At 40.3% G+C, this 16,265-nt stretch overlaps 1 protein-coding gene across 3 annotated transcripts; it reads right to left on the reverse strand.

Annotated features, from left to right (window-relative positions):
- Positions 1-6,826: 6,826 nt before the first annotated feature.
- On the reverse strand, positions 6,827-14,788 carry LOC129173641 (CMP-N-acetylneuraminate-beta-galactosamide-alpha-2,3-sialyltransferase 1-like). 3 transcript variants are annotated; one of them, XM_054764701.1, is made up of 7 exons: positions 13,173-14,147; positions 12,745-12,941; positions 12,640-12,676; positions 12,509-12,549; positions 10,212-10,257; positions 10,004-10,123; positions 6,827-8,764 (listed from the first exon to the last, which is right to left on the reverse strand). In XM_054764701.1, exons 1-7 carry the CDS (start codon positions 13,545-13,547, stop codon positions 8,597-8,599), a joined length of 984 nt encoding a protein of 327 aa, XP_054620676.1. In that variant the 5' UTR covers positions 13,548-14,147; the 3' UTR covers positions 6,827-8,596. The 3 variants fall into 3 exon arrangements, with proteins under 3 accessions (XP_054620676.1, XP_054620677.1, XP_054620674.1); XM_054764702.1 differs by adding an exon at positions 14,680-14,788 and having other exon boundaries at positions 6,829-8,764; positions 12,509-12,676; positions 13,173-13,436; XM_054764699.1 differs by having other exon boundaries at positions 6,829-8,764; positions 12,509-12,676; positions 13,173-14,143.
- Positions 14,789-16,265: the final 1,477 nt, after the last annotated feature.

The raw sequence follows: 16,265 nt of genomic DNA on the forward strand, positions 1-16,265 counted from the left end.
ATTTAGTGTAAAAGTGACAGGCTGATATTGACTCGTCAGCGCCTCTCTCCCTTAGAGGGCCGATGTCTGATGTCTCCTCGTGAGAGGACAAGGCTCCACCGTTCATCCTTCTTGGTCTGGGCCGTGCCTGCTGGGACCTCTAAGGTGACAGTGAGTTGAGGTGGGGGTCTTCCGCTTTGCATCCAGATACTGCTTTGGCTGCCTGCCTGCCTTTCTTCCTCTCCGGACTCAATGGAGCATCGATTGGCCATGAGCTGCGACACCGTGTCCCATGGAGGGGTAAGAGGATACACCTCGCTGCCTCCGACAATCATTCGGCCCCTGTAGGGACAGGTGGCGGTAAATGAATAGTGTGCTTGCAGCCACTGGATATTGTTCATGTATTTGCTATTGATGGGAGTGAAATAACATGAGTAGCTTCAGCCTTACTTAACACAAAACATAAATCCTCCGAGGGCGAAGAGCCCGACAGGAAGTGACTGGGACCTGAGGAAAAGTCACATGACATGGAGGACTATTTCAAGTACCTCATGAATGGGAGACATTCCAATAGATTATAAATAAAGGTTCCTATAGAAAGTAAACTTGAATATCTGATTGCTTAAAGAAACAATTCCATCGCTGGGGCCAGCACTCTTGATTCTGAAGGCCTTGGGTGGTTTACGTTGAAGCTGAAATCTGATTTGACAAAAAAAATCCAACGTACTGGCAAGAGACACGGTACGAGAATTGAAGTCTGAAATGCAGGTCAGTGCTTGTGGTGGGGGTTCAGCCAGCAGAAAAGGCTTGGGTGGCCCCAGGGAGAGAAAGGAGGCGACATGGAAAGGGCGGGTGGCCGTCTGAGGGTGGCCGTCTTTTTCTGACATTTTTTTTCTTAGGAAAAATACTTTATATCTCAATATTTTGTTGATTTTTTTCCCCCTGCGACCTCAATGCCTTTAAAAAAAAAGTCCCAAATCTTTCTCATTGTAGTTGACAGGAGACCTCCTGAACATTTGCTGTTGCTTGTAAATCTCTTCACATCTGGCCCAAAAAGCCCCACAAGGAGAGAAGGTTCCACTCCAGTGCGCAAAGAAAATCTCTCTCTCTCTAATAACAGCTTTGGGCAATTTCAGACCACACAGGACGACAAGGGAATCCATTTTCCTGGTTGGGTTATAGATGGACTTTCTTCACTGTGGTTTTTTTTTCATAAGCAGGAGCGGAAATGTGTTACATAAAATATTACGAAATCTTGAGAAATCAGAGCTACGCACACGGCACATATTGTACTCCTGTGGAATCTAATAGATCTAAATGTGGAGGTCATTTGCTTTTTGCTTTTTTTTAACTGTAAACGGACCGCACGGTGGTCGAGTGGTTAGCATATTGGCCACACTGTCACAGTCAGGACATCGGGAAGACCTGCGTTCGAATCTCCTGTGTGGGTGGGTTTTCTTCGGGTACTTTGGTTTCCTCCCACATTCCAAGGTTAGGTTAGGTTAGGACCAGTCCAGGGTGTACCCCGCCTGTCGCCCAAAGCCAGCTGGGATAGGCTCCAGCATACCCGCGCGACCCTAATGAGGAGGAGCAGCATAGACAATGGATGGATGGATGCATGGATGGATGGGTACAAACTGATTACTTACAGTGTGGGCCTTTTGCGACCCGCGGCTGTTTTTTTTATTGACTCACGGCACATCCTAAAAATTGTAATTTAACATGAAAACTTTTTTTTAAAAACAACAGGTGCAAAAAAGAGAAAAATCAGCAGTAATTTTACAAGAACAAAGTCAAAATATTAAGAGAAAATTTTTTTATCTTATAAGCAAAAATAACATCATTTTAGTAGCGTAAGGTTGAAATATTAAGGAAAGTCGTCATTTTTTTTAAGTATTATGAAAAACAAACAAAACAACAAATAAAGTTGTCATTTTTAGATACAGTTGGAAAATTCAAAAAAAGCAGAAATGACAAAAACTGCTGTCATTTTACGACAATAAAGAATAAAGGCAAAATATTAAGAGAAAAAAAATTTAATTTTATGATCAAAAATAACATCATTTTAGTAGCGTAAGGTTGAAAGGTTGTAAGGTTGTAGACAAAAGTAGAAGTAGACAAAAGTAGACAAAAACTGCTGTCATTTTACGACAACAAAGTCAAAATATTAAAAGAAAAAAAGTCCAATTGCAAACCATCTCGAACTCCGAGAAGCTCAGGGAGTGGAGTAAACACGGTGGGGCTGCGTTTCAGTTTTATGCTGCCAAAATCTGGAACAGTCTTCCAGAAGATGTGCGACAATCCTCAACTTTGGCAACGTTCAAATCCAGGCTGAAAACACTTCTGTTCAACTGAGCACACGACAACGGAAAGTATTTTACCTGCTCTCTTCATTTTGAATCTTTTTTTTTGTTTGATGGAATGATTTATGGAAATTCATGTAATAATTTTAGAATGATTTTATGGTTTTATGGAATGATTTTACGACGTGTTTTTACCCTTTTTTGCTGTAAAACACTTTGAATTGCCTTGCGTATGAATTGTGCTCTATAAATAAACATTGCCTTGCCTTGCTTATCGCAACAGGAAAAAAGTCACAATTTTACAAAAATAGGAGGAAAAATAATGTCATTTTTGCAGCATACTAGTCTTGAAATATTAAAGATGTTTTTTTTTTTTAAGTCTGAATATTTTGAGAAACAAGCAAAACGAAATAAGGTTGGGAGAAAAAGTACTAATCTCATGGGAATGAAGACTAGCCATAAGTCATAACATTATGAGAAGAAAATTTAGGAGTTGAGTTGAAAATATTTGAAAAATGTGAAAAAATCAACAAAAATGAGAGACAAAGAGCAAAGACTGACGTTCATACTTACAATACGCTTCTTCACCGATATCATTAAAGCCGAGATGCATTTTTTTTCTTGAAATATAAAACTTCTTAGCATATCTACATGTGTTGCTTTACAAAATATCAAAGTTGCATCTTTTCATTTTTCAGTATGTGGACTTGGAGGGTTAGCCAGCTCATTTGCAGCACGCCTGGTATGTCGTGAATCATAGACATGCCTCCACGTGATCTATCCCAGCCTGACCTCTAGTGGAGGAGGTTGCACATAAAGTTCAAGTGGGGTCACGTGTCTGTCAATAAGCGCAAGATGGCTGTTACTGCAAGCATGTGCCCCAGCAAAGGTAACAAGGAGGTCAAAGCTGTCAGAAGTGATCAGTATGGTGCATTAAATACAGCAAGGTGAAGTCGTGAACGACTCTAATGGATGCACACATTATTAAATATGTCTTAAATGTAGCCTTAAAACCTTAAGGGGAGACACGGTTATCAGTTAGAGTGATGTTAATGTCCAATAACGACCCTGCTGCTGAATGACATTCCATGTAAATGTCTCGGAATATTATCCTCGAGCACTTTTTGACACACAGACAAAGTTCTATGGTGTATTCTTCTCCTATAAACTAAAAATGCCTCACTTGCTACATCATTGTTTGGAATATTGATTCCATTTCCAATGATGCGGCTCACTCGGAGCACAACACGATGTTCACAAATGACTAACTAGACAGAACATGGGGAATTTACTTTTACATTCCGCAACGTTTATTACAAAAACAAACAAGAAAACAGTACAAAAAGCATCAAATGTACTAAGACGGGTGCCCGGCGGGCAAATTGGCTTTTGGCTTGTTTTATTTATTGGCCCGCGGCACAAATTAAACATAAAAACAGCAAAAATAAGAAAATAGAACATCAATTGAACAACAATGTATGGAGAAAAAGCTGACATGTTGATACTAGTAAGTACAAATAACAAAAAAAGATTTTATGGAAGGATGGCAGTGACGAGCACCTTTCAGCTCAAGCACGCCCCCACCCCGTCAGGATGAGGGCAGTACTGCAACTGCCTGTGCGTTTGACATTTCTCTATTGTATTGTCCGATTACCAAGAATAATGACGTCACACTCACATAAATGTTATGACACAGGCTGTGGAAAGTCACGCTGTATAACGACAATGGAGCATTAGGGCCACATTGACAAAACTAAATCTGACATTTCGAGAATAAAGTTGTAAATGAGTATAAAGTCGTAAGTTTACAACTTTTTTTCCTTTAACATATCAGGATGATACATCCAAAGTGTGTGAAGGATAGATATCTCAGGTCTTCATCATATAAACTGCTCCAACAATCCTGTACGATAACCGTGCAATAAACCTGTGGCTTGATCAACATGTACACAGCTGGAAATAGTGATAATCTAACTTCTTGATTTGTATTACCTTGATTTTGCACTTTCCATGCTCCTGTGTGCTTTTTGTACTCTGCTTTTGCTGCTGTAAACCTGGAGTTTCCCCTTGTGGGACTAATAAAGGCACATCTTATCTTACCATGGTGTCATACTGTACGCGTCAGAGGGAAAAATCGAGCATATCTCTTCAGGAAGGAATGAAACGTTCCTGAGCTTTTATTTATAACGTGGAAGCAAAACAGACCAGATGAGCACAAACAGATTAGCATTCTCACTTCCGCCCTCCTTACCCCGCAGTTCGGACCCGCTATGCAGAGAGGTAACACAAACACGGTTGTGAAGTGACAAGAAATACTTTAAGAACGAAAAGGTGACCTACGAAGGTAAGTAACGGTACAATACAAAAATAGTAAAGTCCAAAACAAAAGGCACAGTCAAAGCCACAAAAATACAAAACCAAAAATCACTGCCAGCAAAAATGTGCTGCGGGGGGGGGGAAAAAACCCACAAAAAAATACACTAGCGAACTGAAAACGCTGCCGTTTCAGTTCAGGCAGGAGAAAGGCTAGCGACCTACTGAACTGACAGCTGAAGATAAAGAAGCCACAAAATCCAAACTACTCACTAACAACGAGTGGAGAAAACATACGCAAGGCATAAGCAGAGAAACAGAAGGCAGGTTTGGCGCAGGTTGCGGACATAGAGCACTGCGGTGCTGCCTTCCCACAGCTTAAGAGCAGGTCGGCAATCAGCGGTGATAGGTAACAGGTGCGTGTGTCGCCAGCTCCGCCTCGTCAAGGCAGAATGCACTACAACAGACAGACAGCAGGCGGCAGCAGAGCGACAACAGAGCTCGTGACACATACTTGCGTTGGCATGTAGACTATTTAGACGGATAGTGCAGAGTGGATCGTCAAACTTTACTGTATTGTACACACTTGTATATTGACTATTATAAAGTATGTTTTCTAAAAAAAACTAATATTCGTGTAATACTGACAGTTTTTTTCTTCATAACATTGCACCTTTATCCCTATGTTTAGAAATGTGCTATATCAATCAAATACATTATTATTGTCATAACATTCCGACTTTTTCATGGAAAAAAAATACAACTTTATGTAACATGACTTTTTTAGATAGTAAAAACTTAAAACCAATAATTACTCCTTTAAATTTAAAGTACCACTGTATACCTATTTTTTATTCAAATTTATATTTTAATAAACTGAATGTAAATTTTAAATAATTGGATGTGCACTATAGAAGGACTGGCAGTGGGCGGGGCTATGTTGCCATGACAATGACGTCAATGTTGGTGTCGAGTAACCAAAGGTCAAAATAAAGGCAAGTGAATGAAGATGGTGGGGGGGGAAACAAAAACAACAGGTTGCCCGAACTGAATCCATTATATGCCAAGAGTGACTTTTTAAATAAGATTCGTCTCGAATGGACGTCGTCCCGGCGGAAGGCTGCTTTTATTCGGCGGTAAGAAGACGTCATACATCAGAAGGTTAGGGTCACAGCCAAGCTAGCACTAGCTAGCTAAGTCACCGAGCTAGCTGCAGCTATCACTTTTATTTTGGTTGTTTTTAACAGCCGTTTGGCTTCATAAAGTTACTTTAGGCAGTTCTCCTGCCACAGCGGGCGCGTTTCGAAGCGCCGACGCCTTTCCATGGCGAGTACGTGATCGTTTAAGTTGTCTTTTTCGTAGGTGTTTTCGGCAGCCTTTGACAGCAGTGGCCTTTCATCAAGTGTTTGTGTAACTTCGCCAACGTTACAGTGTCGTTACGGCACGTCCGTGCGCGTGCTGTTTAAAAAGCCGTGGTGTTGCAATGCCAAACAAAGGGACAAGAAACACAGCTTTAAAAGTCAACGTAAACACACAGAGGTCACGTAAGCACAACTGCAAGGTGACGAGATACATGTGACGTCAGGGTAACTTTTTTGTGTGGTTCTTAATCGTATAAGTGAAGGAGGAATGCACACTGTAGTGTCGTGCATGCAAAGCTACACCAGCACAGTTAGCGTGCTAGGTAGAAATTTAAAGACACTTTGTTAGTATTAAAGAGTATTTGGGCCACAAGGGAAAAAACACTGTGGAAATAAAGTTATGGGATGCCAGTTGGAGTCTATTACGAAAATAAAGTTGTTGTGCTACAAGAAAGTTGTAATAGCTTGAGAATAATGACAGTAATGTTAGGAGAAAAGGTTATCATTTCATGATAATTAACGTAATGTTAGTTGCGTTTACATCTGAGTGGGAAACATTGACTTGAAAATTATATTTGGGACTTTATGGCGTTTGACAGAAAAATTATTCTTGTAATATTACAACTTTTGTTATTTTCTGACAAAAAGAGACTTTCCTCTACATGGAGAGTATGTTGATGTAGTCACATTACAATACACATAACTAAAAAAATGACTTTTTTAAAATAAAATGTTTGTAGCATTGCCACTCAAAATGTCTGCTTTTTAATAATAATAATAATAAGTGACTTAAGATTGACTTTTTTAAACCTATATTACAACTTTTTCCATATTGTGTCTTTTCCCCCCACAGAAATGCAATTGTATTCCCATTGCATTCTGTTTCAACAAACTTTTTTTTTCCTTGGGTAAAACTATGACGTTCATATTGTGAATTTCCTGGAACACATATACATACATACTGTATACACACACACACACATATACATACTGTACATATAAGCATAGCGTAATGACCTTTTATGGTAATACGACTTGATTCATGTTTTCCAGGGACAAACAATATTTTTATTCATATAACATATTTTACAACCATATTCTCACAATATTACAGCTTTTTTCCATAAAAAATTGTCAACATTAATGTATTTTTTTTTTTGTATTTACTTTTACAGCCTGTCAGTTTCACCAGGTAGTTGAGGGGCTGTAAACATCCCCGACTGGAAGCTGTCCACCCACCGAGCTTTCAGTCTGATGTTTGCTACCCCGACCTACCTCCAGCCTCTCTCCACTGCCAGGGATGAACACTTCCCTTCTCACCTGGAGTAAATGTAAATATCGGGGCTGAGTTCATGTAAACATCCTACACTCAGCTGGAATCTGCTGCAGAAGTGGCTGAGAGAAGGTTGTTTACGTGCACTGGCAACACCAAACGTCACCAGAAGAACCAGAAAGTGCAAATAAAACCTCTTAAAAGATCGTGTCACGTTATGTTGCTGTCCTTTAGAGCCTGTCAAGTCATCATTGTATTTTCTCCCCAATTAATTTAATTAGGCAGGCTTGTTAGTTTATGTGTCCCTGCATTGTTTTCTTTGTGTTGCACAACAAGGAATTATGCTGCTTTTTAAATGCCAACACTGCAGGTCAATTAAAGAAACCTCATCATACAAGCCCCGTCAGTCATGTTATGGTGTTTGTTTTATGCTGCCATGCAGGCAAGTTGGCTGTAATGTCCCCCGTCCCCCTTCAGCACTTTAGACATTCATGTTTACTAAACATTCATAACTTTTTACCTTTTGATGCGATCTCTTGTCATCTGAATAACGTACAAAGCAATCATTTAAGGTTTACTTCTGAATTATTACCATAAACACCACTGTGACCCTCAAGAGAAAATGTTGCGCTTACCAGTGAGCAGCCACTAGATGGCAGCACTCTATTTTTTTTTTTTTTTTTAATGAGACGCTTCATTAGGGGTACAGTGCCATCACAACGAGTTCTTTATATTTTGGTTACCTAATTTAGCCACAAGAGGGACAAAACAATTCTAAGCATAGGAAAGGCAAAATTAGGTGCAAGTGTACCTAATGTTGTGGCCAGTGAGTGTATGACATTTCTGGTGCCATTCTTGTTTTGCACCATGCAACTATACTCAGCGAAACTGTCTTTTAAAAAGTGCATATTTATTTGAAGATTTTGCATTCCTAAAGTACACAGGCCTAAGAAATATGTAGTACAAATATATTTATTTAAACTTTTTAGGGAAGACTTAATCATATAGTGATCTTAAAATGAAAAAGTAAAAGTCCACGTTTTATTATAAGGCTGCTGGGAATAATCAGCATTGTAAACGAGGCATCAAGCAGGCACACGGTGGGACACAACTACAAATTTGAGTCACTTGGCTTGGGTGCTTTGCGTCTGCTGCATTTCCTTCACACAATTGAAAGAGATCGTTTTAAAAGCAGCAAGTAAGTTATCACCGGGGTCCAATGCAAGAACAAAAACACTGAATTGTGGCAAGAAAGTGAAATGATGCCAGACTGAATAAGCACAGTGTATGAACAACCAGATGCCCCAAAAACCTACGGAAGAACGTAAACAAATGTAGGTTATTTTAAGGAAAGAAGCCAACAAACATTACAGTCCTTTAAAAAAACGAATGATCTGCTTCTGATCCAACTGTTGAATCAGTTCATATTCCTGCATGCCAGGGTGAGGTCCGGTTCTCAGGTTTTTGATCCTCAGGGTTTCAAAATAATGGTTCCAGTTTCCTTCTCTGTCTGCTCCAAACCCAAAAACACTGACCTAGGAAACAAATACGTAAACATTTTTTGTTGTTGTTGTTTAAACACTAGTTTATCATTGTAATTCAGTCATATTTTTGTCCAATTTGCCATCCTTTCTAATGCATAGTAAAGTGTAATCTGTAATGAGGACATCTTTATTACGCTAGGCTAAATAGGCAGGATGCAACATGATATTAAGTGAGCGAGTATCCGGTTTTGGCGCCACCTTTTTGACGGATGTGCTTCACAGCTGCTGACTCCAACAGAATATTTATGTACTGTACCCGCATGTATATTTTATAACAACCTTCTCATGCCGGCAACATGCGGCAAGGCAAATCTCCTAATGTATTCACAATGAGAAAGTACAACAGGCCGCTTTCTTTACGACTAATAATTACAAGCCATGTACAAAAACATACAAAGAACTAAAACTAAGTTGAATATTTCAAGCAGTTTTACTGCCCCTAGCGGCCAATATGAGAGTAACGTGCAAGGCATTGATTGTGCACAAACATACAGTATCTTGTTAAGTTTACTATATGTACACAATTTAGAGAAAGACAAAACTAACTAGAATGGAACTCAGTTGAGCCTGCATTCATTCTGTCTTGCCAGACTCCTTCACATAAAAACGGCTAGTATTTGTATAATGCTACTCCCGGGAAAAAAAAGCCGTTTGGTTCACACATACAAGACCGGCTTGAGAAGTAGTTACGTGCACTACATTGAGGAAGGATGGCGGGGTCCCTGCTGTCCCTTGCCGACCTCCCGCTCTTATTCATGTCCCCCAAGCGTAAGGCAGACTTCCCCCGAAGTGCACCAATGAAAAGGAAAGCCACCACCATGGAAGTAAAACCAGACATTGAAAGAAATGTTCCGAAACGGCAATAGACAATGGCCGCATGCCCCGTTAAAGCCACTTGACAGCCACGACTATCATGGATAAAGATCGTATTCTTAAATGTGACAGAATCTGCTTGTATCACATCAGTGATCCTGTAACTTGTATCTTTTTAAATGACAGTGTTATGTAATTTTGTATTTAGTATTTTTATTATTGTATTTTATATGGCCTAAATGTCTTCTGTGTAGAGTGTGAGTGACTTAATTTAGGTATAAGCTCTAACAACGCATCATCAGCACCAAACTCAAACAGAGGACCTATTGTAATTGTATTTTGTGCAGTACTGCCCCCAGTGGGCAACCGTGGAATTGCCCCAGTTTTGATCATACACAAGTTTGCATCATTTCCTACCTCATCACACATCTGCAAGCTGAGAGCAAAGGCCATAAAGCCGGTGGATGGGTACTTCGCTCTCTTTTTCAGCCACATTTCATGGACGTACTTCATGAAGGCGGGGTTGAGGATCATCACCTGATATCACAAGTCACACTCAAATCTTAAATGAACAAAACAAAACAAAACAAGATGCTGTACGTGATTATTTACATGCAGCACTTACCAGGTCCTTGTTGCCTCGCTTCTCTGGGTTTTCCTGACCGTTTTCTCTGTTAAAAGGTGAAGTACAGCAGCACGTACATGCACATCATTAATCAGTTCCCCACCGTCACACACGGCTTAACACCTTCTCATGCACGCACACAGACATGCAGTAGACCTGCTGTTCTCGAGAATTCAGGAAGATTTTGCACAGATAAAATTTGTGACATACTTTGGATTGTTATCTTAACCCTTGGTACTTCAACGTTAAATATGATGTGCTGAGAATGACAGATCCCCCCCCCTTTTACGATTTACCACTAAATTTATGTGAGAACATATTGCCACTTTTACTCAAGTTCAATAGTTTATTTTTTTTAAACGGTTGCCTTTTTAAATTTGTAATATAATGCACTTCACCCTATTTCAGAAATATCTGCATAATCAGTCATGGCCAGACGTATTGGCATGCCACATGTTTTTAGCCATGACTGTGGAACACAACCAAATCTGTTGTGTTGGCTCTGTGTTACCTTGGTGACCCATTTTTCCTTTTTTTTGTTCCCCTTAGATTCTGTGACTTCCGAAGACGGCGGTGCCACAAGGCGCACCTGTAGCCACCTAACCATTAGTGGTATTTAGCCACTTGGCTGCAGGAGAACGATATGGGATCGTACTGCCTCACCTGCATGCTACTGGAGACAGTGGAGTTCCTGTCAGTTTCCTTTTCTTCCTATCTAGTTGATTATTGTAGTTCCTGTTCTCGCTCTGGCTTCACATTTTTGTATACCTGTCTCCCGTCCTCCTAGCGCCTTGTGACACAGTCATTGGAGACCTTTGTATTTTTTTGTTCATTAAAAGACTTGCATTTTTTGTACCCCAAAGTGTGGCGTGGCTCTGTGTCAAAACCCTAACAAAATCAGCCTAATTTGCACAACCATGGCCAAAAACATTAGCATCTTTGGCATGCCAATATTTCTGGCCATGACTGCATTAACTTTTTTTTTTTAACAATTTTAACTATTATATATTGTGTAATTTTATTTGTTTAGTTTAATTACATTTTTTCCACTTATTTTTCAGATATAACCCTTTTACATTACTGTAATTTCCAGTGTAGCCTACAAGACGCTACTTTTTTCTCACGCTCTGAACCCTACGGCTTATACAGTGATGTGGCTACTTTGAAAGCGGCCACCTCGTATGCTTCGGAGCAGTCATTTTGTGCCGTGTGCGCGCCCTCACCATGAGTGGTGTGCGATACCGATACTGTGTGCAATACACCTCATGTGTCGGGTAAATTTGAAAAAGTAGTGTATTTCGATTTATAGCGTAGCTCATAAAATAAATGTATTCTTTGATTTAAAACAACTGCATGCCATTTAGAGAAAGTCTCAATACTTTTCCCCTGTGTTCCTGTTAATAATATACATTATATCAAATGACCGAAGTATCTAAGTATCAATATTTTGATTTGAGAATCTATTTCAGAGCCTAAAGTTCTGGTATCAGTGTCAATATTTTTCAGGTTGAAGGCAATCGATCCAGTGGCTTTTGCTTGGGTCTGCCGGTGGATCTTGGTAGCTCATTTTCTAGGCTCATTTGCCTCAGGGCGTGGGTGACACAGAGCGACGACAGAAGGAGCGAGACCGGCGGTGTGTGTGCTGAGGGAATTGTGTGGCTGTTCGGTTCCAACACTTGAAAAGGTGTAGTGGTTTTAGTTCCCAAGAGGAGGAAGAAGACAGCGATGAATTACACGCAATTTTACACCCACTGTTTGGCACTGTTTAGGAAAAGCATTTATTTAATTAAAACTTTGTGTGTACTAAATATCCCATGTTACAACAAGTCCAACTGCGGCTTGTAAATCGGTGCGGCCTATTCAGTATATGAACAAATCTTTTTTTGTCTTTAAATTTAGCAACTTAAATACTAAATATCTACAGGTAAATGTAAAACATTGTAATTTTTTTTTATGGCAAAATAATTTTCAGCACAGTGTGTCCGCCACATTTATGCAACGTGTGGCTGCAGTTCTTTTTTTATTTGTGCGTCAGTTTTTCTTTTTACTAAATTAAAGGTATTTATTCATTTATAATTTTTTTTTTCAAACATTATTTCATTTGTCAATTTCTTTCTTTCATTTAGATGTGCGTGTATTATTTTCAATTTATTTCACAAAGGCATTCATATACGAAGCAAGTAATTCATGGAAAGTCAATGGATTTTTTCATTCTAATTTCCAACCGGCCATCAAAATGTGAGCGTGATGTTTATTTAAATCTGCTGTCCAAAGTATTGAGAGTGGCAACAAGCTACCTTGGGGTGAAGGTCTTGAGCAGCCACAGTAAGTCCTTGATCTTGAATGGAAAGAGCACAAGATGAGTGGAGTTGTCCAAATAAACGGCACTCTCGGGATACATGATGTGATGAGTCGTCTTGGTGCCCACATCTTTCTCGTAGCCCTTGGTGCGCCCGCGGTTCATTCTAGTCGACGCGTGCGTCATAAAATTAGTAACTTAAGGCATTTTGAAGTATCAGGGTGGTGGACCTACCTGATTATGATGTCATGGTCATCAATAAGGGTCCCATAGTGTGATCCCTTGAGGTTACCCGAATTGCCCACCACCGCGCACGTCCTGCAATGATCCGAGGACGACGACTCCACATCTGGGACGGGTGGAAAGATGGTGAATAGTTGGTTGACTGTTTCATTGAAGAAACTGAAGGGGCGCTTTTCCAACTGCAAGTGCTGACACGGGTAGAAAGCAATTGCAAGAAATATTTTAATTGGAGGCGCTTACGGATAGATTTCGTTTGGCAGTCACAGGCTAGCAGAGATCTTAAAAATGAAGAAAATACGGCATCAGGTCGCTGCTGGTGTGATATAGAGTGTAAAACTTCTACCTTTGCCATCACTCTTTACAGCGGTGGCATCACAAAAAGGAGGTTCCACTATAAAAATTAACCATCAAAAGCCTACCTTCCACCAGTTGAACTCGTCCTCCGAGGTCCGGTCCCGCTTGGACAAAAAGGGCTTGGGCGAAACGTCCAAAAGCTCTTTCAACTCCTTGTTGCTCTCAGTCAAACATTTCTGGCAGCTGCACAGACTCAGGTTCAATGGCCTGAGAGAATACATGAACGCCAGATTCCATTTGGACTTATAAAACACACCCACGGCCGTCAAACACAGTAGGACCACCACGACCCTCGTCCTCCCCACTTTGGACATCTCAGCAATGTGGGCCTGTGAGGCACAACAGATATTTACAAACAAAATATGAGCTAATATCCCGATTTCTATAGGACAGCCACACCTGGCCTTGGCATTCAAATGTGCTGCAACAGTCGTGACCATTGTTGCCTCGTATCAACACCCAAAACCTGTTCTTAGGAGGTCCACACCACGAAATTCAGTCTCATAGATGAACACAAAAGGAGACAAAAACAACAATGCGACTCATTGTTTTTTTTTTTTACCAACGTTATTTTTAAACTTTGACGCATCCTCCTGAGACCCAGCAATGGAATTTTTGTCCTCTGTAAGGAACAGGAGTTTTATTCCAAATGTAAAACACTCTACAAGAATAAAACCAGTTGTGCTGCGGAGAGGACATCCTGGGCTTTCCAGTGATATGTGATTTGTTGGCGTCTCAATGGCTGCCATACTGATCACCACATTTATTTAACCGGAGAAAATGTGTGTTTTTAAGTGTTATACAGTTATTTATAAAGAGACTGAAAACAAAACACATTTCCAATGTCCTTAGTGGGGGACATGAGGGCTTACTACATTTTTATATACAATGTGTGCATTGATATGACAACAAAACGACAAAAAGTGACACGTTTCAATGTTTTTAGTTCATATATATAAAAAAATGTCTTGCTCCTGTCATCAAAGCAGTGAGAAAAGAAGATCACACATGACTACTACAAAATGAAGTTTACCACAGTGTAACACAATAAAGTAAAGCCACTACCTTAGTATTGATTGTCATGATAAAAAAAATTAGAAAAAAAACATTACATGCAATTAACGCCACCTGTGTCTTGTTCTGAAAAGGTTCTGACGCCTGTTTTTGTGGTCTTAACATTTATCGCTTTTGTTGCCGTTATTCTAACATGCAAAACTGTTGTGTCCGCACCTTGTGGGCCAGGGTGGCCTTCAAAAACATACATTACATTCATTTCATGTAATACTTTGACGCAAACAACTGAACGTTAATCGTTAAGAAAGAGGTAATTGTTTCCTCTGCATGTTATCGCACAGAGCATACAGGTTAGTCAACCAGCATAGTTAGGCAACTGTTAGTCGGTGCCAATTAACAGCTTATTTTATCAAAATGGAGGCAAGATGGCGGCATGTCGTTTGTATGTTACGTCCTATAGAAATCACTGTTGGGCTGTACACTGTAACACAAATCACTCCCAGGACAACATTAACAAACATATTAAAGTGTAAGGTTTTTAAAGAGATATTGTCTTACCTGCCAAGAGATGAGGAGTACCAGTTACGAATACAGCCGAGGGATGCGAGCAGGTAACAGGTGGATGAAGGGGAGGGGCGGGGGATGGCCTCTGCAAGGTGTGTGTGTGGGGGCGGGGGGGGGGGAACTGATACATCACGATTTAAAACGACAATAGTTTTAAAATTATGCTTGGGAGTTCCTACAAGTGTCTGGGACGCCATTTGTGTGATAAATCTACCGCCACAGGGCTCATCTTCCAGGCTAATTACCCCCAAACAATAATGGTCGCCTCCAGGTGTTTACTGACGTGTTTTGTTTCAACGATTTCAAAATAAAAGCGCGTGGTACCCCGGCGTTCACTGCACATTATGTGCGAAGTGATGTAAATTTGGTCCATTGCGGTCATGTGGTTTTGAAAATAAATCTCGGGGTTCACATAAACTCCGTATTACACGAATGGCAGATTTCAAAATAAAAGTCGATAAGTGTTCAATTTCGATTAAATGCAGTGGCAAACACAATATCGATCATTACAATCTTTACAAAGACAGATTTTTTTGAAAATGCAATTGACTGTAAATAAATCATCACGAAGTACCAAATTTCACCTGCCTGTGTTTGTTTTATTAACAAATTTAAACATTTGCATGATACTTTGCATTTCCACTTATCGCTTGTCAGCAACATGCACAACGAGTCTCCCATTTATTTGTAAGTGAGTTCATATCTTATCCATGCTATTTCATTTTCAAGGCTGCGAAAGTACCAAAATGCAGCCAAGAAAGTATTCAATTTGGTGTATATCAACTCCTCCCCTTGAGGCAGATGTCATAGCGATACACGCAGCACTTTTTGTCACTTGTCCTTTAATACCAGCAACTCCCAGGTCTTGAAAGAACACTCTCTGAGGCAGTATCCTGCACATATGACCTGCTGGTGGCTCTTGAAAAAAACACAGACACCATTCCAAACATGGAAAAGAAGATCTTGTGTCAATATTGCAATTATTGTGGAAGTCTGTGTATTTTCCCGGCATACTCAAATACAACGGAATACTGGTTAACTTCCAAGTTGACTTCACAGCATTCGGAATAATGCAAAGTGGACGAATTGAATGCATTATGCAACCTTTATTAACCGAGAGCATCGAGAGTCGATGCCCAACCCTACTGTATATATGTCATTGTCAAACTGAGTACTGCTGGTGGTACACAAGCTTCATCTAGGGCAGGGGTGGGCCATCTGCGGCCCGCGGACCACCCATCAGGCCCACCGAGCGTCTTAATCCGTCCCACTGAGCATTTCCAGATTCCTTTTTTTAAACCTTTAACATGGAAACTGCAGCCGGTGACTTGCAGTGACCCCAGATGCAATCAGTAGCTTGTACAAAAAAGCTATCCAAACAACACAACATGTCAACACGGGACGCACAAAGTAACCTACCTACTGCACCATGTGGGCATACAAACAAATATCTATATGCGCAATACCCATGCCAAAAAAACCACCCATTTACCTATTCCCGCCGCAAGGCATGCTGGGTAGCTTGTGATACTATTTCTCCCAACATTTTGCTGTGTTTGTCGCATTTTTGCCTCATTGCA

This window comes from Dunckerocampus dactyliophorus, chromosome 20, assembly GCF_027744805.1.
Source record: "Dunckerocampus dactyliophorus isolate RoL2022-P2 chromosome 20, RoL_Ddac_1.1, whole genome shotgun sequence".
Classification (NCBI taxonomy): Eukaryota; Metazoa; Chordata; class Actinopteri; order Syngnathiformes; family Syngnathidae; genus Dunckerocampus; species Dunckerocampus dactyliophorus.

Bases quoted from the DNA above. Each gene is read 5' to 3' on its own strand.
- LOC129173641 (XM_054764699.1), bottom strand. From the start codon at position 13,547: ATGGTCACGACTGTTGCAGCACATTTGAATGCCAAGGCCAGGTGTGGC. The intron at 12,942-13,172 runs GTAGGCTTTTGA...TACCCGTGTCAG, and splicing joins ACGAGTTCAACTGGTGGAAG to CACTTGCAGTTGGAAAAGCG. The intron at 12,677-12,744 runs GTAGGTCCACCA...CGCGTCGACTAG, and splicing joins GACCATGACATCATAATCAG to AATGAACCGCGGGCGCACCA.